Source organism: Chinchilla lanigera, unplaced genomic scaffold (genome assembly GCF_000276665.1).
Source record: "Chinchilla lanigera isolate Chin_1 unplaced genomic scaffold, ChiLan1.0 scaffold00036, whole genome shotgun sequence".
Lineage (NCBI taxonomy): Eukaryota > Metazoa > Chordata > Mammalia > Rodentia > Chinchillidae > Chinchilla > Chinchilla lanigera.
In genome coordinates, this window is record NW_004955437.1 from 14,954,208 (window position 1) to 14,968,248 (window position 14,041).

The 14,041-nt window shown below is 49.3% G+C and overlaps 1 protein-coding gene across 2 annotated transcripts in view; it reads left to right on the forward strand.

Moving 5' to 3' along the window:
• The window catches only part of Kcnma1 (potassium channel, calcium activated large conductance subfamily M alpha, member 1), a gene marked incomplete at its 5' end in the record, with an annotated part of 707,467 nt that overhangs the window by 204,400 nt on the left and 489,026 nt on the right, over positions 1–14,041 (forward strand). For both annotated transcript variants that reach the window (XM_005389908.2, XM_013517024.1), the window contains 1 exon segment: positions 3,581–3,742. In XM_005389908.2, the coding sequence (XP_005389965.1) occupies positions 3,581–3,742 (162 nt within the window).

The window sequence follows — 14,041 nt, forward strand, 5'->3', positions numbered from 1 at the left end:
AGCTCTCATGAGCCACTCACCTCCAAGGGCCCCACCTCTGAACACTGCTGCACTGGGGACCAGATCCCAACCATAAGGTGGAGCAGCAGCCTTGAGTAGCGACTCTGCCTGTCCTCTGCTCTGCGCTTGCTCACCTTGAGCTCCCTCTGGGTCAGCATCCCTCCTGGGGCCCAATCATGGAAGCCGTGCAGCTTTCCCTGGACACCCTGGGAGGCACCCATCCTACCAGGGGTGTATGTTTCTCCCACTTTGCAGAGAGGAGGCCAAGGTGCCTGAGTCACCATGCCCACAGGAGCCAGCTAGTTGGTCAGCACCCAGAGACCTAAGCACTGGTGGATTCCATGCCTCTAGCCCAAGCTTTCAGATTCCACACTGTGCTCTGAGACACCTGCTGTTGGCCACCCAATCTGTAAAATGGGGCTAATTCCACAGTCTATGGTTTCAGTAAGATAGTCTAAGGTTTCAGTAAGGTAATGCCAAGACAATGTTTCATTCTGAACTCTGGTGGCTGTCACTATTCCAACAGGATCTGCCTCAGCCACCTTTACCTCCTGTGTGTCCCCCAGCAAGGCTACTTAACCCTTGCAGGCCTCTTCCCCCTTTTCTCTGGTGCCTGGGATTATAAAATCTGCTGAGGGGTGCTCAGGATCAAGCAGAGTCAGTGGTGGAGAGGGGTGCCTTCCTCCAGTTGGAGGGTCCTGGACTAACCAGGCAGCTGGCAGTGGGCTCTGTGCAGCTCTTGCTCTGCTCCCCAGCCCCTCCCCAGCCCTGCCTCCTCCACATGGTAATTAAACTCGCAACATCTAGTGTGAGCAAATAATAACAAGAGCATTATCTCCTTTTAGTCTGTGTTTTTCCTTGCCTATCATAAAGTAATTAAAATAATGAATGCTTTGTAAAACAATAGGTAAGAGGGCTGGCAAAATAGCATTATCTGCCATATACCTCTTGTGCTGTGAATTACTGATGCATTAAAACCTTGTGGCTGCAGGGGCCCCTGCCTCCCAACTTTTCCCATGCTCATTTCTCTCCTCTGGGGGCTGCTGGGTGGAGCCTGAGTCTTTAGGAACAGGGAGTTTATTGTCCAGGTCCCCTGGTGGCAGCTGGGGACCAGTTTTGAAGTATCCCAGGCAGACATTGCGAAGAAGGACACAGGAGCTTTTGGTTCAATGGGCTTCTCCTGGCCCTAGTCTTCCCCCATTGTCCACTTCTGAAAGAAGTAGGTGGTCCTGAGGGAAGGAAGAGGCCAAGAGCGTGCTGGAGGTTAAGATCCATGTTGCATTTCAGGGCTCCCAGCTGAGCATCAGGGTCAGCATGCGAAGGCTCCCACATGTGGTGCCCTGGCCGGCAGATGGGCCATGTCCAGGCACTGAGTAGAACTGCAGGTTCTGGGGTAGGCCCTGCTTACTCTTGATGGCCCCTGAGAGAAGGTAGTATTGTCCCCACCTTATCAGGAGCCCCCACCGTGGCAGGAGGGAAAGATTTTCTCTGGGAACCTGCTGCTTTGGTTATCACAACTCCCCTTGGATCAGGGCCTCTACCTCCCTCTGGAGACCTACCTGTTCAGAGTCTCAGGCAGCTGAGGTGCAGGGACCAGGGCAAGCCCTATCAGGCCACTGAAATTGGCCTGGGAGCTTGGGCAGCAGGTGACACACCTGTCCACAGGTGGCCCTGTGATGCCTACCCTGTGACTTTCCATCCTGGAATGCACTGGGTTTTTCTAGCTGCATGGGGCGTAGCACATGTGGGAAGAAAATATTCACATCCTTGCTACAGGTGAAGCTTCTCTTGTCCCCAACCTCCCCAAGGCAGTGTGGCCACAGGGTGAGGAACAGGTAACAGGAGCAGCTTCCTGCCCAGCCCGGCCCAGCCCCAAGGCCTGACCTAGACATATGTCCAAAGCACCGGACTCCTGTGTCCATCTATCCCCCACTGCCTCACCCCCACCCACTGCACACCAAGGTTTTCACTTCCGCCTTCGATTTCCCCACTCACTCCAGGGCACAACAGTCCCCAGTGAGGGTCTGCTTTGGACATGAATTCCCGGATTTTAAACGATAAACATAATTCACTGGCAACTTTTCATCCATCTTCACCTGCAGTAAAAATCTCAGTAGACAGTTGACTATCAGGTCGGTTAAATTTACAGCCAAATAAATAATGGAAAAGTTTTCAGTATAAGTACATGCCATGCATTATCTGGGACATTCTTACACTAGAATAAATTGTTGTTTCTCTGAAAGTCAAATTTAACTAGGTGAAAAAAAAAATTTTAACTAGGTGTCCTGTATTTTTCCTGGCAGCCGTCTGCCCAGGCTCTGTGGCCGATGCCGGGCTGGCACTTGGAACCCTTTGTAACCACTCACCAGTGCTTATTGAGCCAGCCATGTGCTGGGACTGATTTGGCCACAGGGGTAGGAGAAACATGCAGTAAATGAAACAATAAGTGGGTTACAGAGTATCTTACAGGTTTGAAGTGCTACAGAAGAAATTATAAGCAACTACTTTGAGGATAACAATGCGCAATGTACTGAACATTGTTGCTCTCCTACAATCTTTTTTTTGTGTGTGTGTGTTACTGAGACAGGATCTTGCTGTGTAGTTCAGGCTGGCTAGCCTTGAACTCGCAACAGTCCTCCTGCTTCAGCCTCCCAAGTGCTGGGATTACAGGCGTGCGCCGCCACACCCGGCTATCCTACAATCTTGTTTTAAAATTTTATACAACTTTCATTGTTTATTTTTCTTTTCTTCAAAATAAAAAAATAAAAGATGGAATAAAACTAAGAAAAAGAGAAAGAAATAAAGCAGAAAAGTGCTATTGGAAGGAAGGAAAGCATTGCACTTGTAAAAGAGCAGCTCACAAAGATTTTATTAAAAAGGTGAGACACATAAACGAGCCTGTGTGGGAGGAGAAGAGTATTCTAGTCAGAGAGCTCACCGGATGCACAGATGTACCATTTTGGGTCCCATGGGGGATTCTGTTACCCAATAGACTCAGCCTGATTTCCACAAGTGGATTTGAAGCTATGAAGGGAAATTTATCACCTTCTGTAACTAAGAAGATCTATTGTGGATTTCAGGTACAGTCGGATCCCGGTGTTCAAGGGACTGTTCACCACTGCTCAGTCACTTCTTTCTTCTGTGGTGGGTTTCTTCTCTCAGAAGAATTACTTCTCTTGTCCCAGGCTTGCGTCTTATTGGGTCAGTGGGGGTCACGTGATAATCCCTGGCCCAATCGTCGTCGAGGGATAGACCAGATCGATTAATTGACCTGTTTCTGTTGTTGGAACCAACCTGGGACCATCATTTGCCCTTTCTAACTACTTGGTAACACTGGGCAGTTTACCTTCCCTCCTCAACTCTGGGGCTCTTTCTTTAAAATGGGCGGAAAATGATATCATCCATCTTCAACAAATTAAAAATGTCAAAGCCATAGCCCACTTTCCTCCCTTCCCCTGTACATTTCAGCTTGTTTCTGCCTCCACTGATGACCGCTTCAGGCTTGGATCCTTCATGGGTAGGTGTGTCATTTAAATCCAGTTGTTCCCCAGGTCTCAACTCTTCTCTTCTCTGTTGCCAGGAGGCCCAGAAGATTAACAATGGCTCGAGCCAGGCAGATGGCACTCTCAAGCCAGTGGACGAGAAGGAGGAGGCGGTGGCAGCCGAGGTCGGCTGGATGACCTCCGTGAAGGACTGGGCAGGTGTGATGATATCTGCCCAGACGCTGACTGGCAGAGTCCTGGTGAGTCCCCGGCCCCTGAGTGCATGAGCAGGCGCATGTGTGCAAAATGGCTTCCCGTGAGGGGTGCGGTTCTGTGTCTTCAGGCCCAAGCAGCAAGCGCTGTGCCTGGTGCTTGCGCAGTGCAGGGTTCTTTGGGCAAATCTAAGCTGGTGGTTAGAGATACAAAGGGCTGGATTGTGATCTACAGGGAATGTGTGCCTAGCTTTCCCTATCAGCAAGACTGATGCAAGCACATGCACGCACACATACGGGGCAGAGCTGGATTATGGTGGAGCAAAGAAGGACAAGGAAGCATCTACTAGAACCTGTCAAGGGCCTCACAGCCCTGGGATCCAGGTGTTCTCTGCAGGTGCTTGGTGACATTCTGGGAATGTCACTGCTGTCGTCTGGTGGCCAGGCAGAGGGCCCCTCTTGGGGCAGCATCCTGTCTGCACTGTGTGAGCTGAATCCTGCCCTGGTGCGTGCTCCTTGTCATGCTAGTGCTGAAGCCATCGGCAGCTTCCATGGCTGCAGAGCCCTGGGTCCAAGCATTGCTCAGGTGTCCTTATTTCTGCTGACGTGTCACCTGGGCTATCTGCAGCTAAAGCTCGTACCACCTCTTCTGGACGGATTTTGTTCTTCTCTCCGATGTGTTTGAACAGAGCTTGGGTTCACTGACTGGCCTCGTGAACCCCTGGCTTGGGACAAGAACCATGCGTGGGACAGGCCTGGGACTGATCAGAGCCTGGACATGCTTTTTCAGTGCAAAGACTGGTGTAGTCTTGGGTGCATGTGATCCTGGTCACACCTGCCAGGATCCATGTTCCTGTCACAAGTGGGCAACCCCCACACCTCCATGGCAGCCCTGCCCATTGGCTTACTTGAGTCTGCTTGGACCTGGGCACTTCCTGTGAAGGAAGATGCATCCGGGTGACTTCTCACTGTGACGCCGGAAGCTCTTTTGTATGAGCTGCCCTTCCTTGGCCTGCAGCAAGGGTCAGGCAGGCGTCACCTGGCTCTTTCAATGAGCAGGGGCCTCCTAATGGCTGAGTGGATCAGGGATTAAGCAGAGACTCTGGAAAATAGATGTTATTACCTCAACAGTTCTTGGCAGAAACTCAGCGAGGAGGTGATTGTAGAAGAAGGTGGGTGGGGAAAATTTCACTGCAAGAAAGTTCTCGCTGGGGAGAATTCTGTGTGGTGTTTGGTGTAAACATCTCACACTGTCTGGGGGAGTGAGTCAGGTCCTGCTTGGGGAAGCAAAGGTGCACGTCAGGCTACCTTCCAGGGGGATGGACCGCTGTGAGCTGAGGGATGCATTAGGAGCCGACTCTTCTGAAGAGTCTGGCTATGAAGCCATAGTGGATGTCAGCTGAGGGCAATATAGAAAGAGGGGAAATGGAAAGTTGGAGTTTTGGAGGAGGAGAAGAAAGCTCGTGAGGTCACTTGCTGCTTGGTGGAAGAGAGTGAGACAATTTAGTCCCCTGAGACCCAGGAGATTCTGTGTCTGCTGGCCAGTGGCTTGCTGTGGGCTGCGCTGTGCTGTGTGACCACCACCACCCCTGTTCCCTTCTGATTCTTTTGTACAGTCTCCATTGCTCTTCTGTGCTTGAGTGTCAGTGAATTCTGCACTGGGGACATAAAGAGGTTGGATTCTGGATTTGGGTCTCCAGAATAGAGGTCATGTATTCTATGCATGATGGTCATAGTAGGCACCTACTGGTAGCTTGGTTGTCCAAATGTGACACTTCGTCATATGTGGCTGCCATTGACAGCTCTGTCTTCACCAGCATCAGCCAGGGGGTACTGAATACCAGCCCCAGGTCAAGTGTTCTTTATAGTGCTGTGGAAAACAAGGACTGAGCCTTGTTTGAGTGCACCACATACGGATGTTCTTGAGGGAGTGTGTAGGGCCTGCATGTGGGGAAGATAGCAGTGCATCCATTTGTGACACGGAAGCTGCAGGAGGATGAACAGAGCATGCACTTGATGGTCCAGAGAACACCAGAAAATACAGACATTAGAACTTGAGAACAGGAGTGGGACTGCTTGGTAGGCCGGAAGCTGTGTATGCCTCGTAAGATAAAAGCTTGTGAGTTGTGGATTGGGATATGAGTTGTGGACAGGAATGTGAGTTAGGATCCTGAAAGTCGAAAGAGAGGTGCCTTCCTAGGTGAGCAAACAGCAGGAGGCGAGAGGACGGACTATGGCACATTGTCAGAGTGGAGCCTTCCAGTGACCCAGGGCCACAGACACAAAGGCATCTGAGAACAAGAAAGATGGGGAGAGAGTTAGAGATAGCTTGCTGGGATTCACAGCCAGGCTGAAGAATTTGGGTTAAGTGTGCAGGACAGTGAGGTGTGAGAGTAAGTTACCATGACGGGCTGTTATGCAGAAGGAGCTGCTGGATGGATGAAGCTTCCCTAGAATGGGCAGGAGCTTGGAGGTCCTGGGACAAGTGTGTTATGGCCTCAGGGACAATACAAGAAAGGGTGGCTGCTGGGGCCACCTAGAGCAAGACCTGAAATGACATCAAGTAGTGGAGGTGGGTGGATGGCTATTGTGCAAATAGGATCCACGGGGCCAAGCATGCCTCATAGCCACCACGTCACTGTCTCTCCACTGTCAGTCACATTGTCCCAAGCCTCTCAGGAACCGGGCACACCCAAGCCCTGCACATAGCACCCTCGGTTTGAAGAGCAGTGTCCATATCTCTGTGGTTGCTCCACACCTTCTGTACCCTGTGGTGCTACAGAGCTTCACCACAAGGAAGCAAGTCAGTCTCATCCGGGAGCCCCTCTTCTATACGTGAGAAAACCAAAGCACAGCAAGGGCCATGACTTACGAAACAGTATCAGCTTCAAGTGACAGAGCCAACTGCATGTCCACAGACTCCGTACTCCCAGCCTGGTGTTTATTTTATGTCACGGTTTCCTAGTTGAAGACAGTGCCTTTTCTTTTCCAGGCCACCAGCTATCTCTTTGGTTGAGACCTTTTGACATTACCTCATTGCAGCCAAATAGGTCCCCCTATGGCTGACTTTCTGAACCTTTTGGTGTGGAAGCAGCTCTTTAAGGAGGCCTGGCATGGCTGGGGTTCCTCAAGGAAGTCCTGCCAGGGCTGCAGGTACCCCTTAGATGCGGCTGGCCCCTCTGCACAGGGAGCAGGGTCTTTGCTTTCTGCCCGGTGTCTCAGGACAGGCCCGTCCCTCAGGATGAGGCAGGGCCTTGCTCTGCACACGGAATGGATTTCCCGCTGAGCTCCAGTGCACAGCAGAAAGCTGCTCTGCCTGTTCAGAACCCAAAGCTGTGTTTGCCTTGAGCTGTCCAAATGTTTATCCCTGCAACAATGGGACCCGAGCAAGACTAGAATCCCAGCTGTTCAGAGTTTCCCTTTTCAATTTTTAATTTGTTTCCCTTGACGCATGCTCAGGAGCTTGGCCTCCACATCTGGGCTCCTTTTGCACCTGTCTAACTGTCACAGGTGAGTCTGGATGCCAAGGTGTGTGGATAAGGCCCAGCTTGGGAAGGATTTGCTAAGGTAGCCCCAGAATAACTGTACGATCTCAGGCAGGCACACCGCTCATCTGATCCGTGTTGACTTTTCACCTGCGCTGGCTCTGGCCTAGGCACGGGGCATACAGCAGTGAGCAGCAGCCATCCAGAGTGTGAAATATTTATATCGCAGAACTAGATAGAAAGCTATAGAGCTCTATTTAAAAAATGACAAACGATATTCTCCACTCACCAGGTCTTTTTATAGTCAACACCTGGAGCCTCGTCACCAGAGTGATGGAATTCCTTGACCCAGTAGCTGCAGGTCTCAGATTAGCCTCTTTGCTTTATCTGTCCTGGATATAAGGACGGCAAGAGTGGGTGGATCAGGCCTCCTGTCGGTGCACGCGGCTGAGGGATTCTGTGTCAAAGCCAACGCCAGGCTGTTGATGGTTACTGCTTCCGCTGTCTCTTTCTAAAAAAAAATATTCTCTGATTGTAAAAGCAGTTGGCTCTCTGCCTCTGCATATTCCACATCCATGGATTCAACCAAGTACATATCATGAATGTTGGATGGGAGAAGGAAAATCAAGTCTGTAATGAACCTGTCCAGTCTTGTTTTCTTGTTTTTTTTTTCCCCTCGATAATATAGTACAATAACTATTTGTATAGCATTTACATTGTATTGGTGTGACTAGTAATCTAGGGATGATATAAAGTACAGAAGAGGATGTGAGTAGTTTATTTGCAAGTGCTCTGCCATTTGGACCTGTGCACCCTTAGATTTTGGTATCCATGGGGAGCCCTAGAGCCACTCTCCTACAAACCTTGAGGGACAACTATGAAACAGTAAGCACTTACTTCAGCATTCTGAAACACTTTGGAAGAGCTGCTGATAAGTGACACTTTGGGACATAGAGTTGGCCCACCCATTTCAGTGTAGCAGGACATGTCATCAGGGTGTCTCCCCCCATCTGGGTGTTGTTGATGACTTTGTTCACTACATCTCATGACACACCCATGGGACACAGGTCTTTGCACCATGGATTGGGATCCTCCTGAATATCCAGGAGGTAGGAAAGGGATCATGTTTCTGCTGTGGTGGCAGATGTGTGCCAGGTTGGCCCACGGAAATGCAGAGCATTTCAGTGTTTTATGCTGCACGTGTCCCTGTCTCTTCTGGCTTCCTTTCTATGTCACTTCTTTCATTTTCTTGTTGCTCTGATGTCCTTACCTTCCTATTTGAAATGTACATGGATGTGCTCATGTGCTCCATGCATTTTTGTGAATCAAACTGAAGCTTTATAAGAAATAGGTGACATATAAACACAGGGCAAGAAACACATGAGCAGGTCTTTGTACAGTTTCATTGTGGTTTGTAGAACCATAGTAGAGAAATCAAAGTAGATATATTAGTGCAGGGTAGGCAGATTTTTCTATAGCAAATGTTTTAGGCTTTGTGGACCACATGGACCTCTCATGGCTATGCAACTTTGTCATCATAGTTTAGAGGCAGCCATAAACAGCCACAGTGCCTCATGTTCTAATAAAATTTTATTTGCAGATACAGGTGGTGGGCCAGATTTGCTTAATAAGTCACCGTTGGTTGATTCTTGGCTTAGTTCATCCCCTTATTTTATACAGAAACTGAAAGATAGGTACTGAGAGAGCCTAAGATTATATAATGCAAGAGTAATAATACCAGAGAACCTGTTTATAAAGAGGAAAGTTACAGGTATGCAAACACACCCAGAGATAAATACACACACCATGTCCATGAGCACCTCGTTCCTGAATATTCATGTTCATTTCCATGTGTTCTCAGAGCCTTGACACTATCTCCCTAGGGAAAGTATTTCTTGTGGCCAAGGACAGCATTCCCTAATGGTGAGTGCAGTGTCTACACTGCTTGGATCTTCCCATGGCCGCTTGACAAATTCAAGAGCTCATGCTTCTCTTCCAAGTCTGTTATCACCAACAAAGTTACCAGTTCCTTGAGCAAAGACAGGGCCTTTAGCATCATTCTTTTCAGTTATTTTCCCCATTTGCCTCTGCTACTCCGTTTGAATATTGCTCTAGGAAACGTCCATGTCTAATTCCACAAACTGAAAACGTTTGCTGCTTGCTCTAACGTCTAGAGGATGATTTATCAAGGTAAGGAGAAAGAGAACAGCAGTCTCTCCCTTTCTCTTTCTAAATGTGTCGCACATGTGACATTTTGCATTAACATTATATACACAGCCTGGGCCATTTTATCCTTATCTCCGAGGACCCAAAAGGAAATACGCATCAAATATGCCTTTGCAATAGAAATAATCCTTGTGGTTTAACAGTGTTAAATAGATGTGCATTCACTGCTGTGCTGTTTGCATGTGAAATTGGACCGGCTGAACCAGACGAGGTGCACATGGGCATATGTTTCATCAAATATGTGACATTCATTGCGCTCATTTTTCCCATTAGGTGGCCCCCAGAGCTGGTGATTCTTAGCATCCTCTCCTTTTTCAGCAGTGCCTTGTGGCAGACTCACACACAGTTCACATTTCTGTCTTACTCTGTCTTCCTCTCATGGGTGGCCCTTCTTTTTTATATTTTTGGCAAATCTATATAAAATTCTTATATCGTCCTCAAATGCTCTCTGGAGCAGAAAGCCCAGACGTTTCTCAGGACTGTATTTTTAGTAAAAGCGGCCCCTGGTGGGCCAGTCTGTCCTCCTCGCTGTGCTACTGGGAGTCAATCGAGATTTTGAGTTAACACCTCCAAGGGAAGGTTTGGCTCAAAGGAACCATGGGGTGATTCCCCACCAGGACTTAAAAATCATTTGTTTTATCCTATGCAGAGACACAGAGCTCATATATTTGGTATAAGCCAAAAGAAAATCGAAAGTTATTACATTTTTTAGACTAGGGAACATATTTTGTCTTCATTTGATGAAAGATACACTAGATTTGCACTAGGTTATTTGCAATCTAGCATCATTTACTGAGATGAAAAAAACATGAGTCAGAGAAGCCATTGCGCTGAGCAAGTTCCCATAAGAGTTAACGAGCTCCCCGTCAGTGGAGACGTTCAAGAGAGGTAGGACCTTCCTTTGGTGGTGCAGTTGCTGACAGTTGGTCAGACTTTTACTTTTTTTTAAGTCAGGGTCTCATTATGTAGTTCGGGCTGGTCTTGAGCTCACTATGCAGCTCAGGCTGGCCTTGAACTCCTAGCAGTCCTCCTGCCTAGGCCAGGATTACAGGCGCATGCCACCCCATCTGGCTTTCATTGGCTTTACTTAGGCTGCACAGAAGACTGGACCCAAGAGATGCTGCAGGATAGATGTGGTTCTGTGGGGGCCTGGACAGAGTTCATTTTTTTTTTTTTTTGGTACCAGGAATCGAACTCAGGACCTTGTGCTTACCAGGCAGGCACTCATGCCACTGAGCTATATCTCCAGCCTCAGAGTTCATTTCTTGTTGCCTCTTCTAGATTGTCAACCCGTAGAGCTTAGGAGTGCTCATGGAGCTCCTGGAGCCGGCAGAAAGAGTATGGTTTGCCTAGCAGTTCCCATTCTCATCTCGCTGTAGGATGCTTTCCCTATTCGACACTCACTAGCCACGATTACCTGGTGACAACTTGTGGGCCACCGTGGTTATTGCCTCTTTTGTACGGATCATGATCATGAGCTAAGAATGGTTTTATACTTTTTAAAATGCTTTTTAAAAAAAAAAATCAAAGGAAGAATAATTTGCAACATTTTTAAATTATTTGCAATTCAGATTTCAGTGTCCATAATCAACGTTTTATTGGAACACAGCAACGCTCATTCATTTACATAGCATCTTCAAGCACGACAACGCAGAGTTGAATAGTATCCACAGAGTTCCAAACACCTACCAGCTGGAGATAATTACTGTCTGCCCTGCAGAGAAAAAATTTGCCACCCTCTCTGCCACTGTAGATACCTTCCGAAAGGGGCTGCTGGGATTAGTTACCCACAGCGCAAAGTCATAGATCAGATGTAACATCTGTCCCCTTGCCGCGGGGACATGGCCGTCTTTCCTTCCCCAACCTCAACTAGATCCTGCAGTAGAGGTGAGGAGAGGGGCCAGAGCCAACAGGACCCCAAGTTCATAGCAAGTTCCCAGCCGGGCTCTCCAAATGAGCAGAATGATTTCCATTTCCCAAGTTCAGGGGAATGTGCCTGAGAAGCGGGGTGCAGGATCAGCTGCCTGCCCTCCTGCAGTCCCCACACCCCAGGATCCCCGGGTGAGTCCAGTCCTTACCACGGAGAGGAACCCTGATCAGACCCACAGGGCGGCGCCTGGGCTCACACTGCCTCCTGGTCTGCAGGCCACAGGCTCGTGTGCCCCGTGCTCTACACGTTCTGTAAAGAGCAGCTGTTAATTTTATAAGCTGGTGTGTTGGCTGCTGCAGCCTCCTCAGGGCTGTTGCATGGAGTGACCTGCTTCAAGTTGGACATCATCTCTGTCTTGAGGGAGCCCTGGGTTCCTGTGGCAAGGGCTGCCTCTCCTAGGGGCTGTCCAGGTAGAAGTGGTTGCCTGAATTGTCCTGTATATCTTTCTCTGTTTATCTGTCGGTCCAAACCACATCTATTTATGGTTCCCCAAGGTACCCAGTAGTCAGTGGTGCCTAATAAGTGAGGCAGACACTACTGAGGTGTGTGCAGGATGCAGGCCTCCTCCCCAAGGCCACCTCTATCAAAGTGGAAGGAGGACCTAGACCTCGGCCAGTCATCATTGTCTGACCCAGGCTTCTGCTTTCATCTGGCTCACTGTCTCTCTGTCTTACTTGGTTGGAACCCACGAAGTGGCTGGGTCAGTGGTGATGAACCCACGGCTCACATGCCCCAGTGAGCCGTTTGTTATCATTGAAAACTCTAAAAGGTTCGCCATCACTGGGCTAATTGAACCTCTTGCACCCCAAATCTCCAGTGCACCCTGTTCCTTTCTCCCGGGACACTATCCTTGAGAAGAATCTGCTGTGGTCCTTGGAACACAGAGGGCTCTGGGTATGGCAGTTGGGCGAAACAACCCGAAGGTGGCATCTGTCCTACCTATCTCTAGGGCTTTCACCCTGGATGAGTTGTGTCATCTTTGTATGCCTCAGTTTCTTCCTCTGTAAAATGGGGACAGTAGGCCCTGCCTGTTATGTTGCGGTGAGGAGTTAATGAGTCAATGAGTGTACAATGCTTGCGGCCTGGTTACTGTTAGTGGGCATTAGCAGCTGTGATTTTTGTTATGACCTAGGTGAGCTATAGCCATGTAAGGAGGAAGTGGCTGGTTTCCAGACTCACAAGGGTAGGGCGTGGAGAATAAATCCTTTCCTGTGGTTGAGACGCAGCAGCCTCAGACCTCCCAAGCCCAGCATCCTCTCAGAGTGCTGAAGAGCTCGGGCACAGCCTTTTGAACATCTGGGTGCCCTGAGAAGCCCTGTCGGGGTCCATCCAGTTGACAGCCTTTGCTCCGGGCCCATATTTCTTTCAGGCTCAGCCAGGCTTGGTCCCTTCTGCGGCAGGCTCCTGCCAGCCTGACTCACCATTGTCAAGTCAGCCAGGAAATTCTCACTTCACACAGCCTCCCTGAGCTGGCCGGGGGCCGGAGGGCCGCTGGACTCTCCCTGGAGCTGTACATCGTGGGCGTGTGTGTCACAGGAAATGCTTTGGCAGGATGACAGATGAGTCTGGTGGAAAAAGGGTCAAGTGCGCTAGCTGTGGTCCCAGCGCCCAGTCGTCCCTGGATATGCAGCAGGGATGACAGAGAGAGACAGGCCAGTTTCAGACAGCGCGACAGCACCAATATACAGGGAGATGTGTCTAACAGCCGCTTTGGCAGGTAGTGACCGCAGAGCCATCGACAGGAGATGGGCACACGGCTGCATCACAGGGGACAAAAACATGGAGTCTCCTGTCCACGTCTCCTTGGAGCTCTTCAGCCTTCCCTTCAAATATTCTTTTAAACAATACCAGCTCCCCACCAGAACGCCATCCACAGCAGTGTCAGATGTTCATCTGCGGCAGTGGACACCTATTGGTGCTTCCAGAAAAACCTGGAAAGTTCAACCATGCAAAATGTTGAAAGTGGAAATGTTACGCTCGTGTTTGCTAGAATGCTTTAGAGTGGCAAGATTTTTGCAGCAGAGGTTGGTGATAAGTCAGAGCCAGTGATCCATCTATTAGTGTCTTGAATAGGCCTAGGAGCTCAGTTCTGCTAATCTTGGTCTCATATCCTGTACTCTCCTGGAGCCTGTGGATCCCAGGGGCCGTAAAAATATGTTCATATGACTGATATTAACCAACCATTCTCCATCCTTCCCTTCCCATCTCTCCCTTTTCTTTCCTTCCTTTCCAAACAATAAAAGCTGGCACCCCCTGGAGGCGTTGTAGGGAATGGAATGTATTTGGACCTCAACAACTTCGGTTGTGTTTTCTTGCCTGGCTGTCCCCACAAGGCCTTCAGAGAAGGTTGATGGTGTAGCTCCCTATTCGTCAGAAGAAATACCCTGGGGAGGGGGCTGCGATTCTCCTTCGAGCCTCTAATATAGCCGAGAGAAAGTTTGTTTAGTGAAGAGACTCAAAAATAGAGACGAGGATTATGACAAAGCCTCAGCTTTTGTTGTTACCGGGAAGCACGTGCTCTGCAAGTCACACCCGGGACCACACGCAAGCTGACGCTTCCCGGTTTAGTTCAGTAGGCTATATTTAGGAGGAGGCAGACGGACGCGTGCCTGTGGGCTCTGAACATCCCGATTTGGTGCCTATGAGCCCTGTTTTTAGGGTGCAGGTTTAGAATAAGGCCCCCCACTCCCTCCTGAAAAACAATGA